The following is a 17687-nucleotide window of genomic DNA, read 5'->3' as shown; positions in this document are numbered from 1 at the left end:
AACGCCATTTTTCAGCACAAGATAGGCTATACATGGTGGCCAGTATTAAAAGTGGAGGAAGAACCCAGGAAAACCCCGGAAAGAACCACCGACCCACGAGAAGCTACTGGCAAGCTTTCTCGCAAACCCACATTGGCTGAATCCGAGACTTGAACCCATGCAGACAGAGGTGAGATGGCAGTGATTCGTAACGGTAAGCGCTTTAGACTACTCGGCCCCCCCCCCCCACCAAACAAAATTAGTACCTTAAATAACAAAGACACCTGGTAACAAAGCACGATGGTCACACATTATTCAAAATTTGTGAATAACAGAAGACTAAAAAAAGGTATTATATAATAAAGGCATGTTAATTGAATCTCATGATTGCTCTGGTGTCCTAAGAGGTTTGAACATGTGGGAGGTCATGGGTTCAAACCCCAGCCGAAGACTTGTAAAAAATGGTACTAACTGCAACCTTGTTAGGTGCTCAGCATTAAGAGGTTAGTGTAGGACTGGTTGGCCTGGTGTCAGGATAATGTGACTGGGTGGGACATGATGCTACTTGTCTGCAGCATGATGCCTTAGTGCTAAACAGTATAAACTGACACAGTGCAGACATCACCAGCTATATGACTGCAAAATTATTGAGCTACGTTAAAAATCCAAATCATTGAAATCACACATATAAAATCTCATTAAAAACTGGGTTGTTGAATCACAGGTTGCTGGTTAATGCATTTAAAGCATGAAAATAAATGTTTTTGTTTTGGAACTTTATAAAATAGTCTGGAAATTACCCCATGAGCAATAGTGAAGCCACAGTACTTAAAGATTCCCAAGATTGTTGACAATGAAAATGATGACAGCACTGTTTCTGTGATGAAACACATGCTTTGCCATCTGATAAATACACATTAAAACAAATAAGTTTTTATTTACATCAAAAACTTCTCTTCCACCCTGGCCAACTGGTTCTTCAGAAAATTAAGTGTACTGGCAGGATCATCAGCAAAATCTTGACTGTAATGAGACAAAAAATAATGAGTAATCAACAATTTATTTGAGATTTTAGACATTTTAAGTTTTCCATTAGATCTGGACTACATCTTTTTATATATGTACAGTTTTACAGTACACTGACACAATACCAACAAATAGTGCGGACAAATAATTAAAGTTGTAAACATGTAAAGATAAAAATTTGCAAAGAAAGATATTATGAAGATAAACTCATAAGTATTGTTGTATAGACATTCTAATAAGAACATAGATTGGTTTCTTGTAATATTTCTCTAAAATCTGAAGTTGAAAGAGTATGCATATTTTGTAAACAGATATTTTAAAAATTGTCAGTATAATATCAATTGCTGTGTATCTTACCTATGACCCAATGCTAGAGTAGGTGCCTAAAATCATACCCTCCTCCCTTGTCAACGCATGGACAACCTATATACCAAATCTGTGATTTGTTAGTATTTGTTATGGATTGAGATATGGAAAGATGCAGGGCACCACAATATTCATATGCTATTGCATGGCGATATATATATCCCTTGGCTGCTATCTGTTCCCGGGTGACTGGTCCATAAACTGCCACCTGGCCCTCACACCACACAAAAGCTGTTCATCAGAATTTCTACTTATTGACTAGACCTGCAGTCTATATGCTTACCTTGGATCATATACTTCATCTCCAAAATCCTATAAAAAGACAAAACTGGCATAATTAATAAAACCAATTCTCTTCAAATTTGTTTTTCATGTTTAAACTACCTATTTCATTAAATGTCAAGGAAAATGATCTCATAAAAGGACCTTTGTGACCCATCATTTGCAAAGTATAAACATCTAGAGATTTGTTTAAATTTAAAGTTAAATTGTCATTTCAAGCAAAATTGGGTTTGCTTCTGTAACGTTAGTAGGAAGATAATGTTGGAACACTGAAACAAAAAGAAACCTCATTTCACCCATAAAGGAAATACTTGGGAATTTACAGAAAACAGAAAAGAAAACAATTAGGCTGGTTTTTTTTTTTTTAATTGACAATTAAAGCACAAAAAGGAAAAAAAAACTTAAAATTGTCATCATTTACACATACACAAAGAGAACTTTCTGCACTTGGAATGATTTAAGTAACTTCCAATTTAAAAGTTTGTACCATGGCTGATATGAACTTCTTACCTGTCCAAAACTACTGCCACCTCTACCACCATACTCTCTTGCAACGCCTAAAATAAAATATTAGAATATTATCCCACAGCAATATAGTATTAAACTTGATAATAAATCTAAAACGGCATTCAAGAAACAACGAAACATGTCTACAATGGGCATTAAGGGGCCCTTAATATCTTTGATGGGCAAGTTTCCAATAGAATGAGGTCAAAAATGAAAATAAAAAATGGCATCCATAAACAACAACCTTTATAAGCAACCATCCTTTAAGGCAAGTTTCATGTACTTTGTCAGACTGATTCTTTTATGTAAAATTTCCAGTGGTAAGTTTCCTTTTCTTATGGGTAGCCTATTATAATATAAAGGAATGGGAAATCTACTTAAAATAACATAAACACAACACAAAAAAACATTGCAAATTGCTTCAAACATCACATAAAACGTATGAAAACAATTTTTTTTTAATGTAATAAATAGTGTGTTTCGGTCTCCCATAATTACCATGTAAACAGTACATGATAAACACAGTCAAGTATAGCAGATGTTTCTGTACATAGATCATGCTTTTAAAGGAATTCACGTGGATAATCACTGAAGATGAGTGCCTTTTATATCCAAGCACACCCGTAACAGAAATCTAGTGAGTTATGTCAGTTATGTCATTAATAATGATCACCTAAACACTTTAAAATCTGTGACATGCATCATAACAATCCCTGGCAAGCAGACTTTTGTGTACTGACTGCAAATTTCACTGGACTAGAAAGCTGGCCTGCCAGTTTCACTAGATAGCATAATGATCAGAGAAAAGCTAACTCACCTATTGTGCAAGTGTTCACATTATCAGAACTGCATGAGAAAATGCAAGACTGACCCTGACACTGACCACAAGACTGAAGTGACACACTTGGTCTATGTATTATGCAATGAAGGATCAATTATAAATGAAATTGTTGGCATTTATGTCACAAAATCATCTGGTACATATGAATTCTAAATAGAGGTTATGATATATGCACTGTGGAGAGATAAAACTTGCAGAAAACAAAGCATTATGAACTGAATATGACCTCTTTCTTTCTTTTTTTGGACTTGATAGTGGGCATGCACCTTGAAAACCTGAGCAGACTTGTAGTTTTTTCCAGGCACTGGGCAAGTGATTCTGTCCAACCCTGAAACTGAGTTTAATGTCACACATGCCAACTTTAACAAGACCTTCTCAGTAAGGCAGTTAATATTTTTCCATAGCTAAGACCAGTTCTCAATGACATGTAACAAAATATCGTGTACTGCTCTTATTGACGTGGAAAGCATGCATTTAAAAAGTTTAAAAGCATGTTCTAAGCCCGATACAGAAAAGGCATGCATGTTCAACTACAAAATTTGTGAAATACACTTAGACTTTAATTTCCTTCAGTACAATTTAAGAAACTGCAGTTCAAAACCCCATGGAGCTTGAACGCTTCTAGAGCTCTCATCCTGAGGTAAAGTTTTTGTTCCTGTCTCAATTTCATATGGTGACTGCAATCATCTCGCTTGCTACAAGACACTCAAATAAACACATGATGCCCATAAAAACACAAATGTTACCTTTCCTGCCTTTTCCCCAGGAATCTGAAAAATTCATTTTTATACCAGCTCATTTTTTGAATATTTTCAAGATGCTTATTGTCTCTTTCATCTTCACTGTGTTTTCGTTTTGTTGGATGCCATTTACAGAAAATGCTCTCAGCAACAGCTTGATCATGCAGGCATTATTCATGAAAAATATGGACAGTTTAAAGTGTATGAAGTCTATGTATAAAGTGTCATGACTGCAGGTGGAACACTGTATACAAGATGCAAAAAACCTAAGTGGACAGGAACTAAACAAAATATATAACATGAGCCGGTAAAATGTAAAATGTAGGTCATGATGATCTTATGTTGATAGTGTGTGGCACTAATTAATAAGGGATGTTTGTGTACTCACCACCAAACCTCCATCCTCCTCCTCCTCCTCTCCCCATACCAGAAGACCCTCTCCAAGTCTGCCCACCGCCCCTTCCTCCTTGCCCATATCCTCCCCTTCCGCCACCTCCTTTTTTACCACCACCAAACCCTTCTTTGGATCCTCTTCCTTTTCCAAATTCTTTCCTTGCAGAGTTTCCTTGCTGTTGGTTAAATTCCTTCTGCTTTCGCCTTCTCTTCCTTCTTCTAGTTTCTGCTGCTCTTGGGTCTGGAGATGATAGAAGTGACATACAAATGATTAAATCTTTTGTCTTTAATGTCAGGAATGTTACCCGAAGTTTTTCAGTACTACAGCTGCCTTTACTGCTAAAATAGGCAAGATACATGAGGTGACAAATTCTAATTATATATAATGTTAAACATTAACAATACAAAACAGTTTACAGCAAATGAGAAAAATCACCATGTTTTTCTTAAATGGTGGTGTTGGGTTTCATGACATTCATCAGCATATGATAGGATCTAAATGGCAGCCAGTACATGTGGTGCAGCAAAGACCATGAGAAGAACCACCAACTGGAATTTACTGGCAAGCTTTCTCACATACCCATGCTGGTTGAGCAGCAACTGGAACTTGCATGGACAGAAGTAAGATATGTTGAGATGTCTGTAAATCTCAACATCTTTTGGATGCACAAAGCTCTTCATTAAGATTCGATTTTAAAAAAAACAACAAAAAATAAACAACAAAAGCAGCAATAAATAATTTCAGCAGAACTTTCTTCTTCTCACAAAGATTCCAGTAAAGTGGAAAAGGAAATAGTTTTCATGACCTTGTCCACAAAACAAGTGCCTAATAAGATCATAATAATTATGTTAGAATTTTGTGGCTTTCTAAATTACAAATAAAAGATTTGTCGCCATCTTTAATGAAGTTGCTGTTTCAACCAGTATTGTTATTTAAGTCTTTAGTTGTCTTTTCTTTACTCTTTGGCTGAGGAAGTTTCAGTTTTTTTGCTTTTAATAATGCCTTCAGGGATGAGCAAATTTTTTTTTAACCACTAGTCCAGGACAAGTGGTTTCAGACAATTCACTAGTCCCACCTTTCTCTTCACTAGTCCCACCTTACTCTTCACTAGTCCCAAAATGGTAATCACTTGCCGAGATTTGATGAGACATATGTACTTAATCGATAGAAGAAAAAAAACCTAAATAATATACAATATAATTATTTCTTAAATGAATTTAATTTTTCAAAAACATTGGTTGTTATACTTTTGGCTTCTTCAGGTTCATGTATATATGTTTTAGCTGATGGATTTGAAAATATGTCCATGTATATTTTGCCACCTGCACCAGCACTAAGCCAGCAGTTGATAGCTGTGCCTGGGTTAAAGTCCTCAAGCTCTGGTCCATTTGCAGAAATGTTCACTAGCATTTGTAAACTCTTTTGGTTTAAGGAATTCCTTAAAGAAGTCTTGATTAAGTTCACTGAACTAAATCCTCATTCACACTCAGAAACAGCTACTGTACACTCAATATCCGCCTTACGTTTTATCCCTCCATTTTCAAACAAATTTACCTTCTCCGAATCGCTGTTATTACCTTCCTTGCGAAAATAGTTTAGCAAACTCATTTTATCCACAGAGTAACTATCAGCTTGCTTGACAACTACTTCTAAAGTGATCATGACATCAATTTTCTCTTTTAAATACAAACTGAAACAGCTCATTAATTAGCATAATTGTTTTGCTTCAAACACAAAATCGCACGTGGAAGTTAATCATCTGTATAATCAATTATAAATTAAAGAATCATTACCGTCATTTAATCAGTTCATAAAGGAAACCAACACTGATGTCGATAAAGTACCTTTCATTAATTTCCTTACACTGACTCGCTGGATTAAAATCATAGTGAGCCGCTCGTTTTGATCTAGATTGAGTAAACTCATTGCAACAAAACCACTTACAACACTGCTAATTGATCATACTGGCTTTCTTTTGTTTGATGTGTTTTAATTTGCTAATAATTTGGTCGCTTATCCCAATACGCAGTAAAGCAGTAATAGGATGTAAATGTATACACGAAGAGGGGTAGAATAAAGTATTCAGTACGCCCAGAGGGCATGATTGGCCAAATAAAGGTAGATATAGTGATTAAAGTATGAAAATAAGGACTAGCCCGACTTTTTTAAAAAGCACTTGTCCTGGACTAGTGATTTGGAAAATTTTACTTCAAAAATGACTAGTCTGGGACATCGGGCTATGGGATTTGCTCAGCCCTGGCCTTGTGTTTTGTTTTGATGCAACAATTAAACATGCTGGGATTAAGCCTAAGTAAACTGGGTGCTGGTAATCAACCAATCACCAAGAATTAGTGGTACGGTATATATTCCTGATTTTGGAGGTAAAGGTTCCTTCATTTATCTTGATTATACAAAGTGCTCAGGAGACAGTTTTCTTTGCAAAGCTTTTTTTTTGCAAATATCCTGCCATGAGCTTGCTTCAGCTATGAGAAGTCACAGATGCAACTTCAGAACAAAGCTGACAAAGCAAATAAAATGGTCAGAGGTCAAAGAAAAGACAATCGTGGCCAGAGATGGAAGAGAAATTCCCTTGGCTATGACAGATGAAAATAATGTTGGAGAGACAAATGCAGTTTGTTCCTGGTGTCAGGATTTATACAGATAAACTCTTTTGTTAAAGAAGTATTATTGTGGAGTTTTCTCTATTTACCCAACACAAGGAAGGAAGAATTGCTTGGAAGAAGAAAAAAGTAAGTGATCTTACTTGATATAAATGCTGATGAGGAGGCAGACAAGGGCCATGCCAAGACAGCACAGATTAGGACTGTGTATTACCTGGCCAAGAATGGACAGATGCTGAAACAGTACACTTATTTGTTGGACTTGAAGCTACATACTTTTAGTTGCTCTTGCAAAACAAAAAGAAACTAAAGAAAATAGCAGAACTAGCAAAGTCAAAATCATTCAACATTTATGTAACACATTTCATGCATTTATATTCTACTGTATATACTCTATGTCATCTCCCTCCTTTTAAGGGGCTATTAAAGCCAATTATTCTTACTCAGGGTGTATTTTGCAAGCCAGATCCCTCTATAGGGGTGCCTTATCAGCAAGTCTGAGAACCACTATGGAAATAAATAAGCCCAACTAATTGATAGACAAGTAGGATGCGTGTTAGGATTTTTAATGTAGCTTTAACAATTTTTAAGTCATATCACTATGATGTCTGCAGTGTGGCAGTCTACAGTGATGTCTAGCACTGGGGCATTAATCCACAGACATGTAGCATGATGTCCCACCCAGTCACATTATCCTGACACCAAGCCGACCAGTCCTAACACTAACCTCTTAATGCTGAGTGCCTAGCGAGGCAGCTGTTAGTACCATTTTTGTAAGTATCTGGTATGACCCGGCTAGGGTTTGAACCCACAACCTCCTGCTTCCGAGGTGGACGCTCAAACCACTAGGCAACCAGAGCAGTCGACAAGTAGGAAAAACAACGTAGGAAAAACAACAATAATTAACAAAAATAAAATTTGTTCTAATTAAATCCATTAAAATTCATAATGCTTGACATTTTAATTCTGTTTATATGATAACCTTTATATGATAAATCCATGAATTCAATTATTGGTCATGTACCAGTACAAAAATAGTCAAGAAGGATCTGATTCACAAAATTTTGTACTTTGTTCATTCCATGTCTTAAAAATAAGCAATTAAAGTCCACATTTTTATGATTCACAGTAAACTAATAAATTTTACTATCGGATGTAATCTTTTAGAAAGTCCACGAATTCATCCTCATTGTCTGATGAAGTTCTGAAATCCTCCATCATCATCTAGTCATCATAAATATTATCTGACACTGTCATATATGGGTATTTGTGTGGAGATTGAGATTAGCTCTGTATTTAAAGTGAGAAAATGTTCATACAGTCAGCAAAATCTATTAAAGGCTGCAACTGAACACGTGTCAGTCATGCAGCAAGATCAAGGGAGTTCAAATAACAATCCTGTTACTTGGCACTGTACAAGTATCAAACTAGCAGGGTTGTCACATGGAAAAACATGGTGCTTTCTTTACAAGCTATGGGATTAATGTCAAACATTCACTGGAAAATGTAGAACTCAACCTGGCACTAAACATGTACATGAATTAAATTCAAGGCCCAATCAAAATCAAAACAAAGTGAGTGCTTGCCCGGTCAAGGGCTTGTCAGGTCACGTCTACTGGTAGAAAACTTGTGAAATATCACTTAGGAATTAAATCTACTTTATGAAACAGAAAAATACTAGAGAACTTTTATTGCATCAAACACTGTGATTATACAGTAAAACAAATATTAGTACAAATTTAAGTTGTTAGGACTTGAACCAAATGAAAGCAATATACTTGTGTGTAAACACCCATGGTAAAACTAATGGACTAATCACTTTGCAGTGGGTAATATTTAATTTACCCATATTTTCAAATTTTTAAAATTCAAGTAACTGTAGATACAAGTACTCTGCGTATCATATACACATTTCTGAATGGCAATAGTGGTATGAGAACTTTGGAATATTGGAATTTACTATTTTTGTGTACTTCAAGCATCTCAAGTTTCTATTAAACATTACCCTAGATTTATGAAAATGTCAAACAAAAGCTGAGAATGTACCTTACAGCTCAGAATGTACCTTCAGATAAGTGCTCAGGACTACTTAGAAAAATTGCCAGACAATCTGAAGAACAGATCTGAGAAAAATTTAAACATACAACTTAATGAACAGTATTTTCAGTCCAGAAATGATGCCAATGGAGCAGAAAATTATATTTATCCAAGAATATTTACCCAATCATATTAATGTTAGGGGAGATAAGCTTGCTACCTCCCAAATTAAGCCCTACTGAAAAGGCAAAAATTCTGTCTAAATAGGCTGATCCAATGAGAGTGAAGAGTCTGGCACCCACAGGTAGGCTCATGTTGAGAGTTAAAAGGCTAGGAGGAGGAGAAACTTGGGTTCCTGCCCTCGCGTTCCCTCAACCCTGCTGGTAAAGTTACCTCTTAAACTGGTTAGGTTGTTGCCTTCTGCCATTAGACTGGGATCTGAATCGAACATGACATAAAAGATCCCTTTTCCTTTGGTTGCCTATCATCCTTCCACTGTGGCTGGGTCAGATTGGTCTTAAAAGACTGGAGGGGTCGGAGGGTATAGTTGGGAGGAGCAGTTCCTTAGCTCACTGCCTCTGAACGTCTTCCATTTTGTGCCCAAAACATGCATTATGTCATTATCAGATCACGATCCACAGATGCAGTCGCTTCATTCATGATAGAATGAGAAGCTGCCCAATTAATGACAAGTAATTTGGGTCATTACCTTCCTGGCATGCACACTGCCAGATTGTTTGGCCTGTCAGAAACTTGCCAATGAAGTCTAATTTACAGGTTTACATTGGAGAAATGGCAACACAAATTGTTACCAGTTTTGATGTGGCATGAAGCAAATTTATGTTCACTTTGAAACAAAGTGGGGCAGAGATGTGGACAGTTTTGATAAGCTTATTAAAATCTTTATTTTGGTTGTAAAAAAATATACTATATGGATCACACTGAACATCAAAATCCAAAATCTCATCAAATATACAAATTTTGCTGTATCATATAAAATGCATAAAATATGTAGCCAAAGTGAATAAAAGTTACTGATCAGTTTGAGAAAAAAGTAGACAGTATTGTCAACTTTTGGCATGTATTTTAAATTATAAATCTTAAAGTTGCAAAAGCAACATTTCAAGAATGCAGGCAATTTAATAACACCATGAAGAGTGTCTTTGAGTAAATATTTGTATGTGTGTGTATGCACATACAAGTGTGTGGGTGTTAAAGTAAGCAAATATATGAAGGTCTAGATACAAAATAATTTAAGGCAATCCCTCATATATCAGGTAGTGATCATGGGAATATGTAAAATCCTGACAACTTATGTTCAGTAAAATGATTTCCATGCTTTACAGTCTTGATCAAAGGTCTCAACTGTTTGAAACAAATGAACTACTATGGCAGATAAGTGACATATAGTTTTCAATCTACAGTGTACGTGTTTGGCATGTGGTGTATATATATATATATATATATATATATATATATATATATATATATATATGTATGACAGCCAATTTCTGCAACAGCCTATCTGATCCAACATTGCTCCAAAGATGATGTAACTTGTATGATTATGCAAGGGCTGACAATAGTTAGGGTTTTTTTGTGTTGCCTTTCTTAAGGTTCAGTTGAGGGGTTACGGATGGAAATGTTGGGGTTCCAAGAAGCTTCAGCCATATTGTTTCCCCTTCTTTCAATTGCATCTGCAAATGTGAATAAAGTCACAGATCTGCCAAATAAATGCTTATCCACTGTGCTACTTACGAAAGGGAGGAAACTGGCATAGCCTGACTTTTGTGTTGCAAATTTCAAGGACATTCAGTTTATTCAAATAATGAAGGCCATCAGTAGCTTTCTTAAACTCCAACTCTGCATATCTGTAATAAAAAGGCAGATAAATAAGTTGAATACATTTAAAGACATGGTATGTATTACTGTGATAAATGAAAAAGCAGTACGTCTCACATCCATGGTTTTGAATCGCTTAATGAAAATTTTCTTTAGACCTTATGCTTGCATCCAAGGATAAAATGGCATTTCCCAGTACTTACACTTGATAAAGACTGTATCTCAAGGGAACAACACCCTTTCATAAAACTTTTATCTTCAATTTCTTTTTTACCAAATGTTGTCATAGTGGTTCAAGTTCACAAGCAAACAATAAAGTTTACCCCAAATGATCCATGATATCCTATACTGAGATAAGCAAGGTAGCCCATGTAAAATGATCCCTGATATTGAAGTCTTGACTATAACCTATTAAGAGCAAGTCACAATGAAAACTATTAATGTGTTCTCCAAATTACTTTTTTGTTTTTGAACAAGTGGTGCCACTATAAAGTAGCCATAACTCTGGCAGACTGCACATATGAATGAACATAGAAACAAATTCATCAACAGTGTCTGCCTAGCTTTACAATACAGTTAATTTATCAAAATCAGTGGGACTAGTTAACAGTACAAGGTTTATAATACATAAAAATTTAAGATAAACTGGCATAACTCAGTTAAAATTAATTACAGCTGAACAATATTTATAAACATACCCAATATCAATAATGTGAGCCAAGTATCAGAAAAACGGATCAAAAGCGGTGTGACTGTTTGGGACAGTAATCATTATATATTCTACTGTAGTATTACTAATATTTGTGGGTTACCAATTTTCGTGGATTTTGTTATTGTTGTTGGCATAGCTTTGCTCTTTTGTATTCTTCATTTCCTAGAGGTGAACAGTACCCCAAACAACTTTTGGATATATTGGGCATTTCACATATAAAATGTTTACAAATTTGTCAAATTAGATTTATATAAAAAAATAATTAGTTCTAAAGTAAACATTGAAACAACTAATTCAACTTACTCCTTTTTATGTCATGTTTGTTGCCTCATTTTTTTTATGGGTCTCTATAAGTGATTGTCTCTGCAAATTATATGTTTTTGACAAAACATTATTTCCACTGTGTTCTTTGGACAATTTAATTGAGACTAATTCATCAGATTTATCAATTATATCTTTGAGGATACTTCTTATGACTGATGTTGATGACAGAATATCAATTGGCTGGAAGAAAAGCTACAAATCATTGAATATTTTGATAGAAATTTGGGCTTCACACATTTTCATCCTCATATTCTTGTCACTTTCAGTATGTGTTCAATATTATGTGGATGCTTGATTTAATGCAACAAATAAGCAAGGAAGTACCCTGTCAACTGCAGCAATAAGGTTAGACTAGTTTAGCACACTTGTTTAAATACTAAAACTGCTTTTCTAAGGTTATTTTATCAATAATATAAGTGGCACCATACAATAAAATTTTATCAGATGTTGAAGTTCTCTGTTACACAAAAATATGCCGATAAATACCAATGTTCAAAAAGAAAAAGAAAAAACTTCCGTATCTGGTGTGCATACTGGAAGAAATAAGTGGGTATTTTAATATTTAATCTAGTGAAATATGTGGATACGCTTTGTTAATCCACGAAATGCAATACCTACAAAGATGCAAAGTATGATAGACACAACCACTAATTTAAGTACACAAGAAAATGTCTAATTTCACAAAACCATGAAGATAAAGACAAAAATAAATGATACTGAAGTAAATATATTTAACATGTAAAAGAACTCTGGGAAAACTCAATGGAGAATAAGGATAGAATGATATACACATATCCATGAATGACAATAATGTTTGCAAAGTTCCAGCACAGTTAATTTACATACTAATGGGACAGAAGGAAAAAGCCAAAAGTTATATGCTCACATAATACTTATTTTATTTGTGTCAATTAAAATATAAACTATATAATCTTTACATTTGTATCAGTCCAATGATCAAATTAGGAAAGCAATCTTAATATGCTACTATGTTTGCACAGTAAAACTCTTAATTATTTAATATATTTTTGGATGAATTTCATAACAAAGTTTCAATTTTACATACAGAATTAGCGATTTTAAATAACTGAGCCAAGACTAATGCTAAATGCCTTGGAATTAATACCAAAGATCAGCAACTGTGGTATACATAGATTTTAAGCCACAACAACCACTGCTGAATTATCAAACCAATATAATTTATATTTGAAAAATGTTGCACAATCATGGCAAAAGAATGTGACATAGAACATCTTTACTTACCGTTTATAATCAGCTCCCTCTGGAGCCTCATGTATGGTAATATTGAGGCTGTCCTTAAAGTGAGGCTTGACATCCTCCTCAGTTGCCTCAGCAGGGAGGTTGTGTACATAGAAAAGTCTCATCTTTAGATGGCCTGTAAAACCATGTCAAGTTCCGCATTTACACTAATGGTCTTTTGGTTACATAGGGTACAGGTAATGCTATGGCTCAGTCAAAACTCCTGCCATGTAATGATTTAAGCAATACTAAACATAAAACGTTAGGTCAGGATGAGCATAGAGACACTCATCTGACCTGCTTTGGAACGGCAATAATTTTAGAGTAATGGAGCCGAGCTTGCCTATTCTGTACTGTAACCACTGTTTAGGACCATGTGATGCGAAACTGGGTGGCCTAAAAAGAAACTTGTTCAAGAAATGTGATTAAAACACACTCTCCTTTTGGCGTCAAAATATAAAACAAATACATTATAAAAGCTCAAGTTTTTTTAAAGTCTAAGATGAGGCTCACAAAGTTACTCTGTAACTACTGACTCATGTAGTATCAAGTGCAAGAATCTGTAAGCATTATTCTTGTAGCCTTGAAAGATTTTATATAGATCCATTTCATCCATATTTACATTTGTAATACATGTGGAACACGTATGAACTGCTATCATCAAAAACAGAGTCTGATTTATAGCACATGATAAATGATAAATAGGCAAAGGACATGCTTGATTGAATTGTTAACTTGTTCATAGAGCATCATCAGAAGATCAGCAATGTTTCTAAATAACTGAATTTACATATCCCCATCTGAAAAAACTTTTATAGTGAAGTCTTAAAGATATAATTTTGGATAAATTACACTTGTAACATAATTTACAAGACTATAAGAAGCGACAGCGTGAGGAAAAAAGTACATTGTATCTACTTTCAGCATATTGCCAATCTTTGTTAACTCTGAAAATAAAAAATTGTCGTATCTAGCAAAAATGACAGTAACAAAACATGTACTGAAGAAGTTTTTCCACATGAACTGAAAGAATTCCACAAAATTAGAATTCACCTTCCGTATATACAAACTGGTAAGTCAAGTTCAACTGCAAACTGCACACTCATATCATGCACCTGCGGACTTGAGTCTATGCAGTAATCATAGAACAAACAATACAGGCCAATTATCTGCCAGTGCATTATGAAAAGCAGACAAGGGTCTATGCTATTTGCATTTAAACTTGACTTGTAAGTGAACATATATGGTATATTTTGTGGGATAAATTTTCGTGGTTTTATAAAAACATTAGTACCTGAATTTCTAAACAGGTCTCTGATACAGAAGTGGTGTGTGTGAGGCACTGTCTGAACACATCTCTAATATGAAATTGGTGTATTTATGGAGGCATTGTCTAAATTTGTCTCTAATATGAAAGTAGTATGTGCGTGTGTGTGTGTGTGGAGGCATTGTCCAAATATGTCTCTAATATGGAACTGGTGTGTGTGTGGAGGCATTGTCTAAATATGTCTTTAATATGAAAGTGGTGTGCATGTGTGTGGAGGCATTGTCTAAATATGTCTCTAATATGGAAGTGGTATGGGTGGGCGTGTACGTGTGTGGAGGCATTGTCTAAATATGTCTCTAATATGAAAGTGGTCTGTGAAGGCATTGTCTAAATATATCCCTAATATGAAAGTGGTGTGTGTGTATGTGTATGTATTGTCTAAATATGTCTCAAATATGAAAGTGGTGTGTGTGTGTAGGCATTGTCTAAATATGTCTCTAATATGGAAGGGGTGTGTGTGTCTTTGGAGGCATTGTCTAAATGTCTTGATTATGAAAGGTGTGTGTGTGTGTGTGGAGGCACTGTCTAAATATGTCTCCAACATAAAAGTGGTGTGGTGGGGGAGAGGGCATTGTCTACATGTCTCAAATATGAAGGTGTGTGTGTGGAGACATTATCTAAATACGTCTCAAATATGAAAGTGGTGTGTGGGAGAGACTGTCAAAATATGTCTCTAATATGAAAGTGGTGTGTGTGTGGAGACTGTCAAAATATGTCTCTAATATGAAAGTGGTGTGTGTGTGTAGGCATTGTCTAAATATGTCTCTAATATGGAAGGGGTGTGTGTGTCTTTGGAGGCATTGTCTAAATGTCTTGATTATGAAAGGTGTGTGTGTGTGTGTGGAGGCACTGTCTAAATATGTCTCCAACATAAAAGTGGTGTGGTGGGGGAGAGGGCATTGTCTACATGTCTCAAATATGAAGGTGTGTGTGTGGAGACATTATCTAAATACGTCTCAAATATGAAAGTGGTGTGTGGGAGAGACTGTCAAAATATGTCTCTAATATGAAAGTGGTGTGTGTGTGGAGACTGTCAAAATATGTCTCTAATATGAAAGTGGTGTGTGTGTGGAGACTGTCAAAATATGCTGAAAGTGGTGTGTGTGAAGTATTGTATGAATATGTCTCTAATATTTAAGTGGTGTGGATGCATGTGGAGGTACTGCCTTTTAAGATGGATTATTATTTACGGACTCTTGAAATTTTGGTTTGTAGCAGCCATGAAATCCAAGAAAATTGGTATCCCACAAAAAACAAAATTAATTTAACAATATATAAGAGCAAAAAATGAATCAGATTACAACAAAGCCCTCCTAGATATATTTATTTAAACTCAAGAGCTCCATATTCATCAGTAACACATATGCTCGATACCAAGTTATATTAAAGAAAACACCAAATGGTGGTTGATACACTTTCTCTCTTTGATACAGTGATGCTGTACTTTCAGAATGTAGTACTGAACAAATAACTGTGTCTGTGAAACTTACATAAACATCAATCATGTACCTCATCACTGAAGTGCAAAATGTAGGCCATGGTGACTTACTTTTGACAACATAGTAGTCCTCATTTCAATGACCGAACAAGAATCAGTGTCAGAGAATATCATCTAAACATACAAGTGATCACTTGAGCAAAAAAGGTAGATGACAATCACCTACTTTTGGTATTGAGGTGCAGTACCTGACAGTATGCATGTACGCCCCTTCATGACTGTATAAGCAATAGCTTTTGTAGAAACTAGCATCAGCATGAAAAATGTGCACATTCACTGGAGCATGAAAAGGACACAATCAGCAAGTTTTGGTTCAATGGTGAATCAGAACAGAATGCACTGAGATGCCTGTATAGATCTATTTTTTTTATATACCATACATGCAAATGTCCCAGAAACCGACTGAAATAAAGATTATACATGGTCACAAGAGTATGAATAGTATGTCACAATGACCTACTTTTTAAATTATGGCATAGTATTCTTCAAGATGAACAATTCTGTTTTCATGACTGTAGGAGAAACTGTCTCAGAAACTAACCCAAACATAGAAAGAAAAAAAAACTGACCAAATTACACACGTTTACATGTGTTACTACCCACACTGATAATGACTATGACACCTATGGCATAGTACAAGCTCTCCTGCACTTGTGTGAAGTGACCTAAAATTGAATAAACTATTGCCTAAATACATACGCTGGTCTCTGGTTTTCTCTGCTTCTTCAAAGGCAAGTTGTTTTGCAACTGAAATTGATGCATACAAAATCCATTTTATTTAGGTAAGATATTCAACTGCTTATATTTAAAAGTACTATGAATTGGGATACATTATATATAATAAGTTATCGTACCAGTACAGACATAACAGGCTTTTAAGGGTATTCTTCTCCTAGAGTAACGATATTAGATTAGAATGTATGCTGAACTTTACATATAAGAAAAATGAGGGGAACCCCCCCTCAAAAAAACTAAAAAGGTTGCAAGAAAATATCATACATTGTGTTTCTTCAACGATACTTATCGAATCACATTAATGCTAGGAATGAGCTTCGGTTTCTATTCCAAATCCAGCCCTCCCAGAAAGACAAAAATGTTGTCTCAGTTGTCTATTGACAATAAAGTTTAAAAAGTCTGAGAAGTATCTTCCAAGATACTATTATAACTACACCCCACCCACCCCAATTTCACCCCTTGGTAGCTGCCTATAAACTGGATGTTCCTGAGTTTAACCTCGAGTGACATATAAACAAGAATCCTTGCATTTGTGGGACAGCCTAATCATAATGTGATCAGGTTAATATGACTGCATAAACATTTAAGATCATATTAATATCAGGAGAATAGGTCAGAGGATGAATAACAGGCAAAAGCACTCAACCAATACATTGGTTACCCTTTGAAAGACATTATGGTATGGACCCTCATGTGAAGGATAAAACCACTCCCATATTCAATCAGCACAACTGCAGGATAATTGCTAGTGACGTGATTACCCTGAAGCTTTTGGTAAAGGCCAAGGAGAAACAAGTCATTTCCCTACCAACAGATTATGAGGCAAATCAGCATCACACTAATGAGGGCGTGACAAAAATGATAAAAACAGCATGGCTGCAATATTACAGACAAAAACAAAAAAAGAATAAAGTTACCAATGGTACAGTCCAAAAATAATTCAATACAATAATGCTGATGTTGAAGAAGGATGGTTGGTCTTGCCAGAGGAATTACCCAGATTCAGGGAGGTATATGAATAGGATGATGCATGTTTTGACTGAAAACTCAGACAGATGAACAACCAGCATATAGGTAGATTCCTACCATTGAAAAGCAGAACAAAATTACAATAGTATCATGGGAGTAAATACTACTGTCAATCTTTGGGAAAGATACATTTTCTGGCTTTCTTGGATGGCTGGATTGGAAGGTAA

General features: G+C 35.3%; 1 protein-coding gene across 4 annotated transcripts in view; it reads right to left on the bottom strand.

Moving 5' to 3' along the window:
* Positions 1-17687, bottom strand: part of LOC149802925 (uncharacterized) — a 50038-nt gene that overhangs the window by 4861 nt on the left and 27490 nt on the right. For all 4 annotated transcript variants that reach the window (XM_089952412.1, XM_089952413.1, XM_089952415.1 and 1 more), the window contains exons 5-11: positions 16456-16503; positions 12935-13067; positions 10552-10664; positions 4130-4375; positions 2164-2210; positions 1655-1683; positions 922-1002 (exon numbers count right to left, since the gene is read on the bottom strand). In XM_089952412.1, the coding sequence (XP_089808538.1) occupies positions 922-1002; positions 1655-1683; positions 2164-2210; positions 4130-4375; positions 10552-10664; positions 12935-13067; positions 16456-16503 (697 nt within the window). The remainder of the gene's footprint in view (positions 1-921; positions 1003-1654; positions 1684-2163; positions 2211-4129; positions 4376-10551; positions 10665-12934; positions 13068-16455; positions 16504-17687) is intronic.

This window comes from Sinohyriopsis cumingii, chromosome 3 (genome assembly GCF_028554795.1).
Source record: "Sinohyriopsis cumingii isolate HCF-2022 chromosome 3, ASM2855479v2, whole genome shotgun sequence".
NCBI lineage: Eukaryota > Metazoa > Mollusca > Bivalvia > Unionida > Unionidae > Sinohyriopsis > Sinohyriopsis cumingii.
The sequence above is the reverse complement of the archived record's forward strand: the minus strand, read 5'-3'. Positions and strand labels throughout refer to the sequence as shown.